The sequence below is a fragment of the Falco peregrinus genome, chromosome 7 (assembly GCF_023634155.1).
Source record: "Falco peregrinus isolate bFalPer1 chromosome 7, bFalPer1.pri, whole genome shotgun sequence".
Taxonomy (NCBI): Eukaryota; Metazoa; Chordata; class Aves; order Falconiformes; family Falconidae; genus Falco; species Falco peregrinus.
In genome coordinates, this window is record NC_073727.1 from 38,626,230 (window position 1) to 38,649,043 (window position 22,814).

The following is a 22,814-nucleotide window of genomic DNA, read 5'->3' on the forward strand; positions in this document are numbered from 1 at the left end:
TGAACCTCCATGTCTAGATCAAGTTTTTCTATTGAAAGGATCTATGCAGGAATTAGGACCACTTACAGTATCAGCTTCTGCCATTCACTTTCTTCAGCATTCATGATATTTCCCAAAGCTTTGGACCCAGCTCCTGCCTACCCAAAGATAAGAATGATGATTTAGTCCTGTCAGCATATGTCATTCATAAAATACTTCTGTGGACTGGGTTTCAAGAGCTGCAAAGCTTATACCACTGCCTCAGTTCCGATCTCATACATTTCTGGTCTTGTCCAGAGGCTGATACACATGTCCAAGAACTCTTCCACCTGATCAATAATGAAACAAAAAAAGCGGATTCATTACCTGCATTTCCCTTTTCCATTTTCTCTCCAAGATTTCTTGCTTGACCTGGGAGAAGAGGGCTCTCATTTACTCCACTTGCAGAGCACCTGGCTCTGAACTGCAGGAAGAATTTTTCAGTGTTCTTCCTTACTGATACCATAAGGTTTCTGTAGGATTCTATGCCTGTTCTTCCTGACTCACAGTTTCTCCTCTGCAGAACTTGGGTTGTGTCCCCACATATATGATGTCCAGTCATTCTCCTACCTCTCTTCAGCGAAGATGGCCTTTCCAGCAGTTATCTTCTCATCTAGGCAGTTTTGGGAAGTTCAGGCCTCTTTGGCAGACCCTATATATGCCACATTTTGTAGGAATGAGGCTATCCTCCTGTATCATCCCCTTTTCCTCCTTAAAATAGTGTCAGAATTTCATCCCATTGAGGTTTTCTGCTTGACACTACCATCATGTTTACAGACTGGATTGCCAAACATACGCTGCATATTAAGTCAGTCTTTCCTTTTTAAAAAGAAAAACATTCAAGGAAACATCTTGGATTTGCCTCCAAGCTGTAAGATGTTAGTAGAAAGTGTCTTCCTGTCTAACTCTGCATGAAGTCAGCTCTTACATTTCACTGGTGAAATGTCAGAGCTTAAACAGTGACCTTGCTTGTGCAATGTCCTCAGCTGTGAGATGTGCAAAGCTGCTGCCTGGAGCACTGGTCACACCTTCATAAATTTTCATGTCACTGCTGAAACCTCCAGATACCATGCCCCCTTGGAAGAGCAAACCGTCAGTTTTTATTCAGCCTGAGATGCCAAGCACTTCCTTCCGCTAAATAGCAATTCATGAAAAACATTGGCTGCATTCTCCGATGGTGAAAATTGTAGCTATAAAGTAAGAATTCAAAAGAGGAACTTCATCTCTTTAGTGGTGTGTTGTCAATATGCTCATTCACAGTCCATTACCTTATCCCCCCTCTCTCTCCAATCCATACTATTTTCTGTAACAATTAAGAGTTCAAAGAAAGCAAGAGGTAGGGACAAAGACTGGTATGCGGCATTATCCACAAAGTAACTGCATCTTTCTCTATGGATATGGTGATTTTTTGTTTGTGTTTGTAAGCAGCTATTACAAGAATATGCTTATAGAAAATATACCTCAAAGGACAGCAGCTGTGGGCAAGTAACCTTTCTCTGCTATTGTATTTTCAGTTGCAGCAAGACATTGCGGTGATTTACTATTTCTGATCCCTGCAGATAAAACTTTCCTTTGTTGCATACAAGCTAAGAATAATGAGATTTCTATTTTCAGTAAGTTAAATTTCCCCAAATGAAAAAGAAATCGACAAACATCTAAGCACAGATCTATTTCTGAAATTATATATTTTGTTACTCAAAAGTAAAAATCTTACAATTTTTTTCAATGCTCTACACAGCAATGTTTCCTTTACGCAAAATGTAGAATTCTCATTATACAGAATACTTTTATTCTTAAAAAGAATCAGTTTTGAAAATCGAAATCATGTATCTTTTAACTTTTAAGAATTTATGTTTTCTAGGATCAAGGGGTGTTTTCATGCTTCCAAACTTCAGAATTTTTTTAATTTTAGTCATACTCTTTATGCCTTCTTCTCACATCATGTTAATTCTATCACATTAATAGCTATGCCTTTGTTATGGACAGTTGATTCTAACTGTTAATATGAAATAGTAACATAGACATCTTTGCAGATTCAGTAATTTCACAGAAATTTTTATGAATGGTCCCCCATTTTTGCTTCAAAAACTGTGATATCTATAGCCAATAAAAATAACTTAAGCAGTCTTGATGGTTTTTCAGGGTAGAAGCAGGATGTGCATGATGGGTGAGATGGTTAACACTATAACCTAAGAACAGATACAGAGAAAGCAAGCTGGGTAAATGAAATGCTTTTGTAGAGTTTGCATCAACTTTTATAGACACTATTGACAGAAAGTCAAAGTAAATTCATATTGGTGCAATTCTGTTGATTCAAAGGTGTTAAATCTAGTGTGAATTTAACCTCTCTTCTGTGCCATGTTAGCTGCCATCAACAGCTGGCACCATCCTAAACTCTCAAAGGAGTCATAAATCCTTCTTTGAAGCACTTGGCAATGCAGGGAGGCTTCTCCCTCTTGGCTCTTGCTGTAACCGTGAGTATAATTCCACACTGATTTCCACCTTAAAATTTGACTATGAAGTACTACTCTCCCACAAGTTAAAACCACTTTGGCTTTCATAAGACTCTGGCAATGGAAATGGTACAGTGGATTTAAGCAACAGGAGTTGCCATCTCCTGGAGAGTCACCTGGCCATGCTTACTGGTTTTAGAGCTCAGAAGCTGTATCATGACAGCATATGTAACAAGAAATAACAGAGAAGGCTGCCTAGTGTAAGTATTAATGAAACAGGGGAGGAAAGCTCACACCTTCTGGACTGCATACTTGCAGATTGGATTCGGACCAGTCTTAACGTTCCTGTGCTGACAGCATTTTGCAAGTGCTCAAATGCCAGCAGCAGGCTGGCTTAATCTGAGACTGATTGAGCCAAAGGGCCTAAATAGAAGATACACAGGGATTGTAACTACTTGTCGGCCTGTTTAGACTCAAGGTTCAGAACGCAGAGACGAGCTTTCTGCAATTCCAGCTCTTTTAATACCTCAGAGCCAACACAGAGAAGGTAAAATGGAGCTTTAAATTGTAGGATATTTTTGTTTTCTGGAGGGAATGGTTAAGGCAACTGAATTTTTTTCTCCAAGCTCTCACTGATGCCCAGGGAGGAACAGGGTTTTCCACTGCTTAATAGGCATAGATTTTTCTTGCTGGCCTCTTTCAAAGCTGTCAGACAGAAGTGTGCGGTCAGTGGACCATGATGCCCCTCTAAGACTTCCTCCCAGCTGTCTGTAACAGTAGCAATATTGTGCCCGGCTTAAACAGCCACCATTCATGCTAGATGCTCTGGCTTTCCCCGGTAGCTGTGAGCCCACAGTGAATTCCTCTGTACATATTGCATAAATATCAGTATAGTAGTCACCGGTAAGGATTGTCACAATTCAGACAGGTATTATTTCCCTTAATAGTGCTGTTTGCACACACATTTCCTAAGCAGTTTCCTTGGGAGCTAAAACCATCCAGAGTCAGCACTGGCTGGAAAATCCGTGCCGCTCTGTGTGTACAAATGCAGTAGCTATGCCAGGACATAACATGCAGTAGAAAACAGCAGCAACTTGTAAGCTATCCGTAAACAGTAGTCTTATACAGGGACCCTCAATACTGCTTATACTGAGAAAATAGTTAATTAATTGCAGGTCTGAGCTAACTAAATGTCTGCAGCCATGGTGCAAAAGCTGCCAGAGGACTAAACAAAAGCATAGAAACCCAGAGCTCGATTGCCTGTTCTGTCTCCACCTCGGTGCCTGGCTTCCCTTCCTACTTTTCATGTACGTACAGTGCTCTACAAACATTACTTTGCAAACATTATGTAGGTGGGCCTCACAACATCTCTGTGAGGTAATTAAACACACAAACCTTACAGTGCAAACAGGGAAAGGAAGGCTCAGAACTTGGCTTTCTTACCAGCCTGAGAAGGAGTCTCACAGTATTTCAGAGGATTTCAGCTGTTGCTTATTAGTTTCTTCTTTTACCATTTGCGAGGACTGTGCTAATTGGTGGGGGTTGATTCGATTCACAGCAGTATAATCTTCAGGTGGGCTTGGTACCACTTGGTTTGTCACTGTGAGCTGCTTTTAATCTGCAGAGAGAAACAGATACTTGTAGGGTGCTCCATTTCATCCTTAAATGGACCCCTAAGTATGCACTACAAATAAAACCACCAGTGGCTAATAAAGCGAGACTGCAGTAACTATTCAGCTGCAGACACCTACAGCTGGGTGAGATAAACCCTGCTTTTTTGGCTATGTCCATAATAAATAAAGTACTGCTAGAAAAAGTCCTGGGATTTGTCAACTGTATCATTAAATTGTTAACAATATATAGGTGTAGTTTTGGCCAGGGCTGACTAGGAGTTTTCCAAAGAATTCATGGTATGGGGTTTGAGGAATTCACCCTGGCCAGGGACCCAGTAGCATTTTGTTAGCAGCCACTGTTTTAGAGACTAGCAGAATTTAATATGATGGATGTGAACTGTTCTGTGCCAGTTGGCCTTAAAGAAGCCTCTGATATCTTTAATTTGCTAGCATGGCCTTGATGTCCAAACTGTAAAGTTCAGAAAATAATGATGTTTTACTGAAATCTGCGTGAAAAACAATTTTCCAGATAACACTTTGTCTCTGATGAAAGCACTGATCAGCTCCTAGAAACTGATGTAAAAAGACTATATAGCAAAGTATCAATTGTGTGTGGTTATGAGAGACTTGAAAGTACTTTTCACAAAAGCATGAATTTAAATTCCTGTTTCAGGTCGTTACACTTATTCTAAATCCTCTTCAAAGACTGATCTGCTGTCCTCTGCTTCTGCTTTATTGTGGATCTGGTGCTATCAATCACTTGGTTTGCTCTTCAGAAGGATGGTTACACTTTATGAACTGAAAAACTGAGGCTGTAGCTCGTTCATGTGTTCACATGTAAATTTGCGCTTGTTTGTACATCCTGTATACTGGGCAAAACATTTTAATTTCATTTTGAAAGATGTGTAACAAGGTTTGAAAATATGTTAACCCTTTCTGTTTGGAAGAAAGTCAACATATCTGGTAATTTAAGTGTTCTGGAAGCACAGTCCATTGAAGTGGACTAGTCAAAGAGAAGTGTTTCTTCAAAAGGTTTGCTCATGCTCTCTCTGGGAGTTGTTGTGATGTCACACAGGATAAAGAGTGTTTCTGGCAGACTTTGAAAGTATCAGTGTTTTGGTTGAAGGCTGTTGGTGTTGTGTTCTTTGTTAGTTTTCTCTACAGGAGGCAAGGTAAGATAGTTCATTTCTTTTTGCTGAATGACAGATATCAGGTCCCCCAGATGTCAGATGTATGATACAGGTTGCCAGGATTCAAAACTATGGTCAGACAAAATTTTCAAAGATGGTTAGTAAAAGCTTTAGAGAGACACTTTTGTGACTACTGCACTGTGCCTGATCTAGCTACAAAGAGCTGATTTTCCCTTTAAAAATACCATATTAATCCTTTATGTAGCTGGCTGGTGGGTGGAGACACTCACGTCCTGGACACTTGTGGTGAAGGTCAACAGAGTAGACAAGGTTGCGTTATTTTGTGTTTGTTTTGTGAAAATGTTCAGGAACAAAATTGTAAAATATTTATTTTATGTATTGTTTCAAGTATTATGCAAAACCAATAAAAGTAAGTTGAAAGAAAACATCAGCATTTCTGATTTTAAATATCAAAGGACAGGAAATTCTCCATCCTTGATTTCCCGTTGGGATTATAGCGATTTACTGTTCTGAGATTCCCTGCTTTAGTGTGATATAACGTGTAAAGGATAAGCAGGATGACATTGAATTTCAGCTTTGTTTGGTTCCAGTCAGACCCTTCATAGTTATCATACTATTGTAAGGTGACATCCGTAAGCTTCCAAAGATACCACAGCCTAAACACTTTTTGATACTGGATTAACATCCTTTCTATGAGAGAGAGACATTTTTAATCTTTTTCCAGGCTTCTGTGTTATTACAATAGGCTTTTTTAATCCCTTCTATATATTCTCCAGATAAAAATAAATGTGCGATCAAGCAATGTCAATCTCCATGTTGAGAAGAGGGGTGTACTTAGGACAGAGCTGTTTCTCGTAAAGCGATACAACTGGGAAAACCAATGTACATCAAAATACTAACCAGGCCCATGTTGTATTTAGAGATGCTGTTGTTAGTGAGCATCATCAGAGCAGTTCGGTAGTAGCTGAACAGCTAGGGTCTAGTAGAGATGAATAGGCAGCCTTGAATGAGGGGTTATGTCATCACAGTAACATCCAGAATGCCACTGATGTGTAATGGCTTCCATTTTTGGTGGACATCAGTGATGAACAGGGCCTGTTATTTAACTTTTATGTGGTTAAAACAATAGAAGACTGGTTTTATTCAATGATGGTGGTTTAGGAGTTAGGTGTAGAGAGGAAAGCTGCCTTTCTGCTCTTCAGAAAGGCAGGGGTGAGTCTTACTTGGGAGGTGGGTTGATGCCTGCCACTTGATTTATATGCACAGTGGGATGCTGAGTGTTGTCCACATCAGTCCCAGGGGCAATTACTGTCTCTGGAAGCTGGAATTTCTAAGCAGCCCTAGCCCAGTGTCAGTAAACCTAGTTCAGCTGGAGCATGATTTCTAGTGGCTCAAGAGGGCTGTCTGTCATCTGTAGATTAATTTAGCGATGGCTGGAAACAGCTACTCAAAGAGCCAACTTCTTATGTTACAGGAGTTACACTTCTGGCAAACTATGATTTTTTGTTTTCATTTATAGAATTTAATACTGCAATGGATGTTTCCCAATGTACTGAGAAAGAAGGGCCCAGTCAGTTGTGAAATACCACACTGAACACAAGAAAAACATTGAATAACCCACACAATAACTTTGTTATCCTCCTCTTGGAGTACTGTACATCCAGATGGGAAGATTAGTCTTACTTAACGATTTTTTAACTTAAGTTTTTGTATGGTGATTTTTTTCGAAGTTAGAATCTCTTTGGTTTCAGTTTTATGATTTTTTTACCAGGTCCAATTATTCTGAAACAGACATTTCATTAAGATAAACCCTTCTATGTATCCCCTTGAAAGGGAGACCTGAGAAAGCAGTTTTCATTTCTATCCTCATTCACTTTTTTGTACAAATCCAATTAGCTTCATGGAAGATGAATGTGTCAATAGTGAACACAGAACAGACCATCTGATATGCAGAGCTGGCAATGCTTGCCATCTCATCCTTTAGATGTGTCCTTACAGCTCCTGTTGCTGTCAATGTGTGATGCCCACTGATACTCCAGCGGTTCATCCAGTGGCTTCCAGATGGGGAGGGTGAAGTGGGGCTAGAAGTGATCAGCTTTAGTTGAAGAGTCACTGTTGTAGCAGCCAGGACCTTGACTCCCTCTACAGATCAGAGACAAATGGACCTCTCATATGCTCACCATGCTCCACGTGCTGGATTTACTTCCATACAGGTTCATAAGGAAAACCAAATGGTCAACAAGCACAGGGCTGATTCAATAACTGTGCTTTTAAGTCACCAAGGCGCGTTTCAGTAATAAAATCCTTACAGTTTCTGATCTAATGTGACTCTTGTTTTCAAAATATCTCCCCCCAAAGCAGATTTTTCTGGCCTAAGTTGCTCAGCTGACTTTATGAGGTGAAAGTGCTCATCAGCCTGCACTATTAGTTCCTGTATTTACTCATCCATTACTCAACAAGATAAATGTAGTCATACTGTTAATGTAAGAAATAGTACACAGAATTAGAGGCAACCGGAATGTTACTCACTGCTCTTTCAGTGGGTTGGCGACCTTTAGCAAGTTTGTGTAATCAGTCCTTTCCTCTATTTCCCATCTGTACAGTATCTAACTGTAAAACTTAGCCTGTCTCAAGGGTAATGTTAAATAATATTACAAAAAATGACTAACATAAAAATGGAAAGAACTATAAAACTCATAAAAATCACAGAGACACCAAAGGTTTTCCACATTCAGAGACCTGTTAAAAACTCATTACATTGTTTGTATTGTCTCAGCACGAGATCTGCTGCAGTCACTTCAGTCAGCCAGTCAGCAATGCATTGCCAGCATTCAAATAATAGAAATGTGTCTGCATCTATAATACAGGTGTCTGAGCAACAAGAGTTTAGATCCAAATCCAAATTTAATGTTTTCATATAAACAGGAGGTACTTCAAAACCTCTTTTAATTGGAATGCAGCACATTTCCACTGAAAAACTTGTTTGCACTGAACAGGATTTTCACCTGGGTTATTAATTAGGATCGTGTGACAGAAAACAAACAGTACCTTTCAGTTTTAAAATAAAAGTCAGCCAAGATTATTACCTATAACTTCATTATTTCTGTATTATGCAAATTCTGTTTCAGAAGTTTTTTGTAAATGCTAGGAAAATAAGTTTAAACAAAGTTTCTAATTGCTGCTGTAAATAAATTAATTCTTCTTTCTTCGTAAAATGGTACAGAGGTACCACTTGTAGTATGTGCAGTTTTATCAGTCATGTGGCTTAGGTAATCTGCAATATATGGGGAACCATGACTCTTTTGTGAAGAAGGACAAGTGCCGTATGGAAATATTACAGACACCATGTAATGTATTAATGTTTTTAAAAGAGATTTTTTTATAAGAGGTGGTTTCAGATGCTGATAAGGAAAGTGCTTCTGCTCCATTCTCTCAGTCGCTGCACAGCTTCTAAATGTTCCACTGCTTCCTACAAAGCTGTAATACAGTCAGCAATCTTTACCCCAAACAAATTCTAACTGTATATTTATACCTCATTGTAAGTATATATACAAAGGTATATAACAAAATAAAATAGGAAAACTGGAAACACTATTTTCCCTAATGCTTTATCATCTATTGAAAGCCAAAAGGAAATAACAGGATTTACCCATAGCTTCAGAAAAGGTGTTCTGTTTATTGTGAAGAAAATGGCATCTTTTCCTTTACTTGTTTGTGAGCCTCACAGCTGTGCTGTGCTCTACCCTAGTAACTAGGACCAAAGCAATATTAAAAACATCTTTTTACTTCCTTCACAAAAATGCAATGAATCCATGCTGGCCTCCCTCTATAACTAAACATTCTGGATGTCCCACATATGCTGGTGATACTACCCACAATCCCTCATATCTGCTTACCTGCCAGCCACCTTGCCATCGTGTGACAACTGGGAGAACATTTCTTCTTTTGTGCAAATCCAGCCTCTACATTCAGGATTAACACTGATTTTAGGGTCCAAGCATACAGCAGATGTTTACACTTAGTGTGAGCTAAATCCTTCTAACTGTAATTGATGAAGAGTGAGGCATCCAGGCTTTCTCTGGAGACAGGTGGGCTAAATCAGTGTCTAGAAATTTCCATCTCTCTTCCTTTATGAACGTAAAAACCTGGAGGTCAGTTTCCTCAAGTGAGATTAAAAAAATTCCACCATAGTTTTAAATATGTTGTAGATGTTAATTGTTTGGGAGTTCTATAAAACAGATGTTCTACCAAAACAGAGACTTAACTGAAAGAAATAACTTGGTCAGGCACTCAGTATCTTAGCAATTGTCTGAAAATATACAAGGAGAATGATTTTTCTTTAAGCCTATCACATAAAAATTGTGAATAAAAAAAAATAGGAAAACAATAGATCTTAGGAGTTGCTTTTCAATTCCATCTTTAACATAAATATATATTAAATCACACTTAAATAACACAAGACAAAACCAAACACATCCAAAAATAAAATCTGAAAGGACAATGCTACGTTGTACACACAGTTTTCTCCTGGGGGGACCAGATAAAGAACAAACTATATATGGCAGATATTAGTCATATTACTTAATACACCTACTGCAACAAATTCAGATGGTGATAAGGTTGGTAATAGACACTGAATAGAAATGATGCTATGCATGTTAGTCAGAATCAGATTGGTTAACACTAAAAATCAAAGGCATTTTCTGGTTTTGTACAGATAGGTAAGGGATATATGATAGAAACTGAACCAGTAATAGTTCACTGTCTTGACTTTGGCAGCTAAGACTGGAAGATATGAGCAAAACCAGGCCAAAAGGCAGTGTAAGATTATTCCCATGACAAAAAAAGGTTAACAGGTTAATATTTTTTTCTTATACAGATGAAGCACAGTTCTCAGTTTCTCCCCAAAAATTAGTATCTAGTTGAATAGGGAGTAACAGGAGACATGGCCTTGCCATTTTTGCAAAATACTTGAGGTTTACTACATACAACAGGAGGACATATCCCTTCAAGAGAATTTATCTTCAGAAGGTCAATTCAGATGAAGGGAGGGAACCACATGCAACCAAATCCTTTTCTAACCTTTAGTTAGTTCCCATAAATAGTAGGTGTTGTCTCTTCTTAGCAATGCCTGAAAGAATAGTAACTATTTCCTTTTTCTTGTTTGGATTACAAAGAAATCTGGTTTAGTACAGAGGCATTCTGTGAAATTAATTTGTGCCCCACTTTTTACTAAATATTACAGTTCTTCTATACTGTGCTTTTCTGTATGTCCTGTTTATTTAGAGTGTGAGGTACATGATCTTTTTTTCTTCTGCACAAATACAGTTCTTCATAATCAAGTCTGAAATAGTTTTGTGTCCCTTAGTGATGAAAACTTTTTAAGAAAACAAAGGTGTGGCAGGTAAAGTGTTTGCAGTAGAGTGACTTAAGAGGTCTTTTGCCCTCTGATTTACTTAGGATCTTATTTGGGTTACACATCAAAGTGAACTCTGTATCATTCCAGACTTGTTTGAATACCTGTTCGCAAAACAGGATTATGACAGTCACAGATATCTATGAAACTATCACAGCTTTATTTTCTCTAGACTGGTGTTTGATAGCTGCAGAAGACTTTGAGTGCAGACCTAGGGGACATTCTGTTCCCATGGAGTCTCTTTGCTGTTTTTATTCCAGTTGTTTCTGAATTCTAAAGTAAGCCTCTTCAGAAAAAAATGGTTTTACAATTTTTGTATGGGGAATCAAGATGTACATCACTTGGGAAGGCCTTGGGACTACAAGAGAAGAAGGAAGCTACCTGGGAAATTCGTTTCTTGTGTAAACTCTTATGATGAGATTAACAACGAGTAAAAGAAACATTTGCTGGAGCTTTGTCCTTTTCTTTTACTGTCTCCAGGATAGACTAAGAGATTATAACCAGGATCTGCTGAGAAGTGAGAGAAGATAAAAGAGCAGCTTCGTGCTGCACTTGCCAACAGTACACCTGTTTTGAATTGATGCTTTCACGCATTTAAAAAGAAAAAAAAACAGAATTGAAAAAAGTCTCTGCTTCTGGGAATTATTTTCAGGGAGAAAATTAGTCTTTTTGGCATTGCTCCAAAAGACTGCAATCTTGGAAACTGCAACTAATATGTCCAAAAAACATGGATTTCCCTGTATCTGAAATATGTTTATAGTGGTTATTGCGGTATCGTCTAAATCTTTCCTGACAAAAAATGGCATTTGTATGACTCCATTATTATTAATCCATGTTATTAATCGCACTTTGAAAGTTGTTGAAAAGTTGTGTTAGTTTCAATGATACTTTCTTTTAATGCAGAAGATGCTGTTCCCTGAGGTCTAATATAACAATTTTTGAAATACAGATTTTTTCTGTCAAAACAACACTTGCTGTTCTTTAGCTCCATATGTTCTGTATGTAGAAATATGATGTATGCTGGCTGTGCTTGAAGTTCTGAAAGTCACTTTTGCAGTGCTAAGGTTATTTCGTGTTTTTTGGTTTCATTTCCTTTTCCAAAATACACTAATAGAAGAGTACTTCCAATTGATAGTTATGACTGTAGAAGCATGTGTTAATGGGCTAAAATACTGCTATAGGTGCCCACTTTTACAGTAGGTGTTTGGTAATGCGCTGGGCAGATGCCAGGCCACTGGTACAGAACAGCTGAGGACAGGGCTCATACGCTAAGATCACTTACAGTGGCAAAAGAGTTTAAAAATGTGTACAAGGCACAAGAGCTCAAAATGTTTGAGAAGGATAACCAGAACCAAATTTGGGAGTAAAGCTGTAAGTGGTTGGTGATAAGCTCAGAAGATGCAATCAGAAGGGAGGTTTTCATGTTGTGGCCACTGAAACCATCTACACAGCTAACGAAAACAAGGCCCAAGACCGCGCTTTGCCTGTGTCCACTGTGCACAGCAGCTGGGCCTAGGTGCACCATGCAGTGACACAGCACTGCAGGAAGGATTTCGTTCATAGGAAGTTTTATTTGCAGAGTCCCTCATGGGTGGCAGACATCAAACACTGAGTTACCTTAGGGAAAGAGCAAGGAGAGAAAGAGAGCAAAAAAGGAGAAAAGTAAAAGCTTCCTTTTAACTGCATAACCAATTCTCCAGTTGTACAGCTATCCATGGGACACCCCTACCTTCAGGCCCAAGCTGTGTGTGGTACACAAGCAAGGAACTGAGGGTAAGTAGTTTCTTCACTCAGAAAGTGGTCAGGGAGACAGTTTTATTAGGCAGGAGAAACCCCATGCTCGTGTGGGCTTACTGGCACTGTCTTCTTGTCCTTCCTGAGACTGTGCTTTTGTATGCAAAGCATATAGTATGCCATGGTACACACAAATAAGCAGGTGCCAAAATTCATCCCACATTGCTCTGAATAGCCCGAGGAGACTCTTCAGGAGATTTTATCTCCCACACCCCTTTGATTTGCTTCTTGGAAAGAGTGGTGTGCCAGTCAGTACTTCTGAAGCTTTGACCCTTCCTTTGATCCAGCAAGTCAGTGAGAAATATGTGAGAAAAGCATGTGGTTGAAGCTGAGACCTAAATTTTCACAAATTAATCCTGTATTTTCCTCCTGTTACATATTTCAATAGAAAATGAAAGTTAAAATAGCAGTGACCATAGCTAGAACAGCCCAGCTCTGCAACTCAGAGGAGGAGGAAAGACAATTATGTGGTCCAGAAAATGTTTAAATACAGAGAACTTTGATGTTTCACATCAGAGCAACAATAAATAGAGACAACGAATTTGCCTTTTCCCTAGTATTGATATTTTTCTCTCATCTTCCCTCCCACTTAGAACTGTTTTTGTGGTGGGAGGATCCATTACGTAATCTACAGATGTTTTACATTCTTTAAAATATAAACTAGAAAATAAACTGTAATACAGATTCATCCCATGAGAGTAAAAAATTAGTCTGCTCTTTAACATTTCTTGGATGATGGCACCCCCTCAGAACATGCCTACAAGTTGTGCCTCGCCTGTTAATGCACACTCAACTGCAACTTATTGCTTATTAAAAACTAACATGTTTATTACTTGGTAATTGTAGATTTGGCTCCCAGTGCCCATGTTATAAACACTTAAAAGTAGGGATGCCATACTGAAACACTGACAGATTCTCAGGAGCGTCAGGGCTACTGGTGCCTCCCTAATGTAGTCACACATTGTTAGACTTCTTTTTTTTCCTTAACTGAAGAAGAAAACAAAGCAGTTAAACTGCTATATCCATTTTCCAGCAACATTAATCCATTTCAAACCACTCTTAACCATAGTAAATCACAGGTTTGTGAGAAAATGAACTCCCTAAAGGTTCACCTCAGGCTATTTAGCCCACAAACAAGTTGCTGACTACTGGCAACAATGGTTGGTTGGGAATTATTGCTCAGTTTAGTTGTAATTACTTATTTTGCTGTGTCTTCTGTTCAGAGTAGCTGAGGGTCTACAGCATGGTAAATTCCAGAATGAAATGCATTGCCAAGATGCTGCTGGAGATTGACACTGACAGTGTTGAAAGGTTATTTGAACAACATGTTTTAACTTCCTGGAGGGAAGAGAAGCCTTCTCTTTTATGGGGAAATCTTGGAAAGGGAGGAGCTCTCAAAACAAGTCTGCCAGACGTAACTATTCTACTGTGCAGAAAATCATCCAGATGTTAATAGAACTGGAATTCTCATTTTAAGCATGCCTCATTGTTGATGATAAATAGGGAAGCTGGAAAGTTTACCCATTAAATGTAGTATAGCTGTGATACAATAGTTGCAATGTAATAGTAGTAATTTGAACAGCAGAAAATGTAGCATTCTGGCTGCTAATAGTATTTTAAAGTCAATTGTCAGTGTACTGTGATTACACCACATTTATAATTGGGTGGGCATACACACACAATACATACCAGTTCAAGATAAGTGTACTTTTTTGTGGCGCAATTTAGTGGAACACTTAACTTGCCAAATGCAGTCTACATCTTCAGGTAAGTATAAGATGTTATCTATAATCATTATGGGAATAAGGCCCAGGGAGGTAATGCGTGAACAATCACAATTTCTATAGATCTTGGGCAATTTTGTTAGCCGAAAGATTCTAGTGGTATTTGCTACCAATGGGAATGTTCATATATGCAATTCTCAAGTTTTATTCATTATACACATGTTTTCATGTGAGAAAGGCTAAGTAAAGTTCCTGAGGAATTCAAAGTTGGCAATTCAAAGTCACATGAATAGGGTGAGCTTTTTGCAGTCATTCAGTCCATAGAATATTGATCAAATACAGGCCTGTTAAATTTTAATTAAGGTGTGATATAGAGAAAAGAAGCTTTAATCTCTAAACAAATAAAAAACATTGGCTTAATTTCCTTTGCTAAGGCCAACAAAGGCCATGGGTAAAGATAAAGAAAAATTCGTGTTTGACATTTAAGTGCATCTCAAGATTACACAGAGTATTGGTAGGGAACTTCCTTGTTTCACATAAACATTGATTTAATCACTAACAGATATCATTAGAAGGCTTTCATTTTGGGGGAGGTGCTTGTGAAAAGGCTGAGGCCAGGACAGATTACATGTGTCAGTCTGCTCTGGTCGTTCCTGTACTTTCTTTTGTCCCTGTCAGAGAGGACAGACAGAACTGGAAATACCACCAATGTAACAAGGCATTGGAAATCCTACAGTTCCTACACTCTGATATTTCACCAGCATTCAGGATGAATCCACCTTAAATCTCCTCCTAGGCAGCCTGAAAACAAAGAGAATGTGGCCTGGCTCCTTGTGAAATATTGCCCTTAATTTTCAGCTATTTATATGAGTAGCCAGTTGTTTTTATTAAAAGATTGCTAAAACTTATGAAGTACTGTTGTTTTTCACACTAACAGACTTCACGTCTGTAATTCCTTAAGCAATTAGAATCATGCTTTTACATACTAGAGGACTTTACTCAATTACTTTTTTAAAGATGATGAAGAAAAGAACATAAAAGGAAAGCAGATATATGAATAACAGGAGCATTTTTTGCCTCTGAGCTCATCCATTCTTTTATAGAAGCATAGAAGCCATTTGCTTTACTTTAAATTCTTTTAATCAGTTGTATCCACAAGTATATCTTTTAACTCTCATTTCTGAAAGAATGTGAAATTATATGCAGTACTCTGAAAAAAAAAAGGAAATAAAAAGCTCTTTTACCAAAAGTGTTGTTATGTACACTCTACTTCTTTCTCCTATTGGTAAAAGTGAAGCACATTAACTTAAGGTTACTTTAAAAAAAGAAATCGGATGGATTCTTTAAAACTATTTGGCATGCAATCAATGTGCAATTAACACAATTCCTCTGTCGGTATAATAATCCCTGTCACTTTCTGCAAAAGGAAAATTATCCAATCTGTTGTCATGTTTGGCTGATCATGTACATTGAGTACCTCGTTGGTTATTGCAACATTTGAAGAGACATATATGTTGAACACCATAATCAAGATGTGCAGAACAGAACAGAACAGTGAAGCCTATAAATATGGTTCCTACTTCAATAACCTTTTAGCTGACTAAGCTGGCTTTTCAAAACTTCATTGTCTGCAGCTTAAAAAGGTCAAAATTGTGCATGTTCAAATTTCATGCCAGAAAAACTCTTTATTATATTTTTAAACACTATACAGTCTAAAATTATTAATATAGCTAAATGTTAATTATATGCATTTAATAAGTCGAAAATTAACATGCCACTTACTGCAATTCTCATGACAAAAACTTTCAGATCTTTACATGCTGGATTTTATTATAGGTAAGAATTTAGCCCTATTTCTTTCAATTACTTGATTTGCATCTCTCTCTCTTCTTAAAACATGTAATGCTTTAATTTACCATACAAACACAAGATTAATAGAATTATTTCAAAACCAGTTTTTTCATAGATAAAATTTTCTCTACAACATAAAAAACCCCACTAAGGATATATTCTTTCTAGGGTACATACAGCCCATATCAAATCCTCAAATGCAGGTGGTGTGAGCCCAGGCATGCTGGAAATGGAAACCCAGCCTATGAATGATCACGTAATACTGGAGAAGTAAAATGAGATGCATTACTGCATTAGTACAACTGACTAGAATCAATTTTCCAGCCGCTCTCTGCATGAACTTTTCTTCTGCCACTTGTGAGAGACTGAGATCTAAAATACCCCAAACTCAGGATCCAAGAATATGATTTATCCTATTTTTAGAGAGTGAATTCTTAGACCTTTAAAGAGCTTCAAATATAGGTCAGAACTACAAATCCAACCTCATTATAGATTTCAAGAAATAAAGTTCAGAGGCAGCTTTTCTGTTTGAGTTTGTTGCTCTTCCTAACTGGATAATGTGTTTAGTCTTTACAGCTCACCATTGACACTCTTGCTTCTCTAAAATGGGAACAGAAAACTGATACCTTCCTCCAGACCTGATTCCTATGAATACAGGTAGTGCTGCTTATAAGCAGCAGCTTCCAGAGGCTGTTTAGCCAGTCTTTAAGAGAGATGTCATATTTCTCTCAGCTTCCCCAACAGACATATATGGTGATCTACACGTGTGCAATAGGTCTGCATATGTATAGCAGATATGTCTGGGGTTATTCTTCTCCTCTCTCTGCTTTCTGACCGGTTGAAATTAAAAAGTAGAATAACCAGCACTTAATGTCAAAGTCCTGTTCTTGCTCTCTGATGGATCCAATGTCAAAGTCCTGTTCTTGCTCTCTGATGGATCCACTACTGACTCTGTAGCCAACTTGGAAACTTTCAGGACAGAATGAGCAGCTGCTGTGGGACTAGTTTGGAAATGCATTGGGACTGGAGATGCTTTTGGCCTCGCCTCTCAGTACCAGCCCTGATATACAAGCAGGCGGAACAAACCCAAACCAGAAAGGGAAGTAATCTGGGCCAGGAAAAGGACAGGAGAAGTGTAGCCAACACTGGCAGGAATTCACAGTAGTGGTGGCAAAGTCTCAGCTTAATCCTAAAGATTAAATCCTGAAGTCATTCCTTCTTGTTCATGGAAAACGTTCACTAACAGCAAAAATGCCCAAAGAACTCTGTTTTTCAGATGAGCAAAAATGAGCCCTTGCTGTAATTCGGTGCCACTTTACACATCCAGGATCCAGCAAACTCTTTTTCAGATGCTCTGAGAGTTTGGTAACAGCTCATGTTTCAGCCCGTTGATGTGTACCTATGAGCTTTTATTAGCATCAGAAATTAAATGGCTGCAGAAGCTTTTTCTCCTGGTGTTTTCAGCTGCAGTGGTAGTAGTGAAAAATCTCCTAGGCTGACTGTTGTAGTATGATTTTCAGTCAGTTCTGTGAATTGTAGGGGCTAAGAAAATTCAGATAAGGCTATGAACTTCTATACGGGTATCTGAATCTTACTTGCAAAGTTTTCAAAGTTCATCCATCATCAAAATGGATTCTGTGGGATCTTAGTGGACTCTGGGGAATGTTAGCTGTTTTACCAATTTCATAACACTAGGACTGGTGAGTATTGTTAGGTATTGTAAGACATCGTTTGCCAGCCTGAAATGTGATGTTTATATGAATATGTCTGTAACATACAATACGTCTGAGGGACTAAATCAAAAATAACCAAAGGTTTTCAAAGAGCGGCATAAAATTAGGGGTGAGGTGGGCAATTAATTTTGACGTGTTTTCTTGCATCTGAGTCTAAGTATACTTATGGTCATGAAGAAGCTGAAAGATTTCTGTGAAGAGATCTTAACATTCTTCCTAGAAGAACAAATAGCAAATTTCTATTTCTCCTGATAGGGAGCTGGTATAAGAGCATTTGTAAAATCAGCTTTGAAATGCTGGGTGTTGTTTTTCTTTTACAATCTTATAGAACATGCTCCCACCTAGGAAGGTTAATACAGGCATCTGTTTGCTTTTTTTAGATGTACTGATATATGAAAAGACTCTGTGTGGGAGATGGGCTTTTGTTTGTTTGTTTGTGTTTATTTCAGTGGGAGGGAGGTGAAGGCTATTTTTAAAATAGTGAGTTCCAAATATGTTGTTCATTTATGAAAATGTTGCTGTGTATCATCTTCTTTGAAGCTCTGGGTTCTTTTACTTACATGATTCTCTGTAGGTTTTAATATTTGCTGTAAATGTCACTTTTATTTGAAAAAGATAAAAGAAAAAGACAGTACTAACCACTTTGTCTTACATAAGAAAGCAAGCCATAGGTGCTGAAAAGGGGAAACTGCTTAAGAGAGAGAAAGGAAGAGGAAGGGAAATGGATAGCTCTCAGTGGTTTTTCCAAACGTGAACCACTGTGCTGTTATTCACATTTGGTCATAGATACCAAACCCATAAATATGTAGATAAGGAAGTACAGACCACTTTTACCTATAAAATCTGAGGCTGTCCTTAAGCCCACATCATGAGCTATCAGTGTAGTGGGACAAAATAGAATCTTTTTTTGTAGCACCTGAGGCAACCACTACTGAAGGGAGTGTGATCTGTACACTGACTGACTTTAATCGGAGCTGGATCAGACCCATGAGCCACACCAACTACGTTTCTCCTGGCAGCTAAACTGATATGTCTGTCTGGATAAAGGACTCAAAAATTATGTCTTTTCATTGAAAGCAGCCCAGCACTTCTGTATTCTAATCCTAACTCTAATAATGTTCCTTCACTGGGTTTGTGCAGGGACAGAGCATCAGCCCTGATAATACATCTGTACACGTGAATATTATTTTTCATTAACAAAACATATTACCATAGAGTTGTAAATTATTTGTACCTTACAAAAAACAATTTTACTCATAGGTGTTATGGAGAGTTCAAATTTTGTGAAATGACAGCTTTCCTTGATAAATATTTAAGAGTTGGGAGGGGGAGTAAATAAGTTCATTTTACAGAAATGCAAATTGTTGGATCAGCATAGCTGTTTGTTTTGTTTTCAACTGCACCGTTTCACAGATGCTTTTTAGGGTGCAGCCCTGTGACAACTAAATCAGTGTACTGGAGAGGGCTACAATGTCTACCAGTGGTAAATGAGGCCTCCTGTACAATTGGATCTGGTGGTAACAAACAGTAACATGGATCAGGCAGTAACTTAAGCCATAGATACAAAAGTAATAGGTTTTACCTCCAGTCTTTCTTGATGAACAACCTAGAAAACAGTGTTGACCCATCCTTGCACATTAGTGATGTCACTCTTCCTCAAACTTTGTCTACTTGAAACTCTTTCGATTTTGACATGTTTACAATGTGTCTTTGTACATCTCTAGTTCCAAAACATAAACAGGGGTATCAGAGGACAAGGGCAGGGATACCATCACAGAGCCTTTAACTAAATATATCCTTTTTTTTTTTTTTTTTTTTTTTTTTCAGAGGTGCGGAGAAATCTCATTTGATAGTCCTGACCAGAATGCCAAATGTGTTCGCATGCTAGGTAAGGGTAAGAGTCTTTTCCCCTTTTGATACAAGAAGTGTGCAGAAGTGTGTTTAATTGGTGATTTCTTCTCAAAAGCATGTGATAACGGTGATAACTCACAATGGCATTTACACAGCTCATCCACATGTAGTCCGCCTTAATATATTCTTTATGGTTAATTTTCAGTTATTGAAACAAAGTATATATTCCTGTAGTGCCCATCTGCATAGATGAAAAAATAGCTGTACCAGCACTCTAATTGTAACCTCTGATGTACTCAAGTAGAGAAGTCATATTTGAAAGCTAAAAATCTGTACTTTGAAAGAGAGTATTAATTTCACAAATATGTGTCAAAAGCCTTTAGGTCAGACCTTCAGCTGCATCAATCAGCAAAATTTCAATCACTCTGATTTTACAGATTTGCACAGGTGTAGCAATTTACCCAGCATTTGTAAAAATTAAGTAGAAGGGTCTATTTGGAAACAATACAGGAATGTTCTGCTGTTTCATTTATTTCTGTGACCAATTTTATTGTATTTGCTTTTTTCATCTACAGTGCTGTACCGAAACTTTAACAGCATGGCTAGTATGACAGTGAAAGACAGGCAGTGTCTAAAAACCTGAAAGATCATGTCTACTCAGAAAAAACGAAATCACAGAATACTTGCAGGGTTAGACTTTAAATTCTAAAGACCTTTCACCAGCCAGGGTTGAGGTAAATGTATGATGTAAATTAGAGCATTGCATCTAATGACATGAAGACTGAAATAGTCACAATTTTAAAAACTGCAACTGGCAATGTCTAGGAACTTAATTCCCATCTGGGTGCATAGCTCTGTTCTGTAATAACAGATTATGTGGTTTGTTGTTTATATTCATTAAATCCTATTGTCACAATAGACTGTAATTGCTGCAGAGGAAATCTGTCATGCTTATAGTGCACAGATCCCAACAGATGAACTGACACAATGGGCCATAATGATTTGTTACATCAATGATCCATGGTTAGAGGTTCTTAATGGAACAAGCTGACAAAAAAGATACACTTGTGATCCTTTATCATGCCAATTATAATCTACAGCTTAAATACCATTGAGTTTGTAATACTGTAGTTCTAAGGAAGTTATATCCGCGCAAATGCTATTATCCATTAGGGGGAAAAAAGGGAGGGTGGGAGAGGAGGGAAAAAAAATGACCTGAAGATGAAAGCCTTCTGCATGGGTTGGTTCATCATTTGGTTTGGCATTTTTATAACAAGTCAGCTTGAAATTGGGAGCTTGGCATCATCTTTAATGCAAATGATTCTTTAGGAGCAGTGAGCAGAACAAGATCTTGTTTCCATTACGTATATTCTTATCTATGTCTTGTAGTATATGTATATGCAAGAATGAGAACATATGCTGTGCTCTGTAAGGAAACTGCTAGGAATGTAAAAATGACTCCAAGGGGACATGCCAAAGGTGTGACTGGCTCTCAGAGGTTACATCTCTTCTATTTAAAAATATTTTGCCTGCTATTACTATTCTTCAGTGTCTCTGACAAGTTGAAGACTGTAGTGTCATATATAACATAGGATATTACATTTCACTCCAAGGTATCTCAAATCATGTACAGAGCTGAGATATTCTAAGTGCAAGTGGATATCCCACAACTGGCTCTGCAAGAGGTATGGAAAGTAGAAACTAGCATTATATGGTTGCTCTGAGGGCAACTACTGAAGAGTCTGGACAGAACTCTGTACTGAAGACCAGGAGCCAGAAACCGTGCAACCTGAAAGGTCTAAGACTTTGTGCTGAATGCATCACGTAGCATCAAATTTCGGATTTTACAAGGGAATTGAATTTCCAAGAGAACAACACACAAAGCATCACTGATCAATGCAAAGCTGACATCAATATGTCTGTAGGTGTAACTAGTGAAAAAAGCACAACATGCCTTCAGAAAGGGACATCTTTCTTGACTGCACAGTCTTTGAAATATGCTGAAACAATCATGCTGTCATTTACTGTAACAGTGACACAGTGCTGACAGAAATCTAGAGGGCAAGTCTCAGCAACTGCAATAGGATAATTAGTAAGAAAAGAAACAGAGGAGTCTGGAGTTCTGACTCTATTTCTCCAGGGATCTTTGCTGCAAGACCAGTCCATACTTGGAACTGTACCTTACTTAGCAGTACTCTGAAATGGTAACAGCTGGTTTTGTCAGAAAAGGTCTGTATCTGGGTTATACTTACTGGTTCTGTGTTAGCATCAAATGTAGAGGTTTTCAGGAGTAATGCAAGGCTTGCTACTGTAAGTCCACATTCCCTGAGGTAACATGGAGTGTGTGCATGGAATTCTTTTTCTATAAAGGTTGATGAAGAGAGGTTTGCAGTGAAAATCTTACTGTATTCCTATCTTCCTCCTAGAAAGCAGGAAATAATAGATACAGAAATGCCTAAACGCTTACAATGGCTATAGTGAAAGCAGGCAGCTTTTCGATGGACTGAGTAGATATTGCTAAACCTGAAGTTGAGAGCAAAAGAAACAGTCTAATGCCTCCCTTTTCAGCATTTGAGTGATCAATATTTATAATGCAAGTGTGAAAAATAACTTGAACAACTAAATTACACGGCCACTTAGCAAGCACTGCTTCCTGAGGCTATCATAGATGTGTTCTGCTCAGGATATGGTTAGTATCAGTGTAATTAAGTGTACTAAAGTTCCTACAGAAAATTATGTTCTCCCACTTATTCTTTATAACATGCTTCTTTCTTTACACTTCTATATGTTGTACTATAGTTAAACCAACATAGCTTCTGTAACTGTCACAGAAGAAAGTCCGTCAGTGGCCCACCTTAGCCTTTTGAAGACCAGTGTTCAGATCCTAAATCTATCACAGATTTCTTGAGCCTGGCATTGGCTAAAGCTTTAGACATCCCTGCACATCCATTGTCCTTTGGAAAATGGGAGAAGTACTTCCTCGCTTCTTGGGAACAAGAATAAATTTATATGTACAATGAAAAGCTGAAGTACTATAGGAATGTAGGTCATAAAAATACCACACTGCTGATAAAAGTGTGTTGTCAGAGGTTTCCCCTGAATCTCCGAGTCTCTCTGGAGCCACCAGTAGCTCATCAGCACTTGCAGTGCACTGTTCTGCTTGAATTGGAGTTGTTATCAAGTTAGTGAGAGCACTCAACCATGACAGAA

At 38.2% G+C, this 22,814-nt stretch overlaps 1 protein-coding gene across 1 annotated transcript in view; it reads left to right on the forward strand.

The window, feature by feature from the left end:
- PDE7B (phosphodiesterase 7B) overlaps nucleotides 1–22,814 on the forward strand; it is a 180,980-nt gene that overhangs the window by 40,581 nt on the left and 117,585 nt on the right. Inside the window, exon 3 of the mRNA XM_055809859.1 lies at nucleotides 19,581–19,641. Coding sequence (XP_055665834.1) covers nucleotides 19,581–19,641 — 61 coding nt within the window. The remainder of the gene's footprint in view (nucleotides 1–19,580; nucleotides 19,642–22,814) is intronic.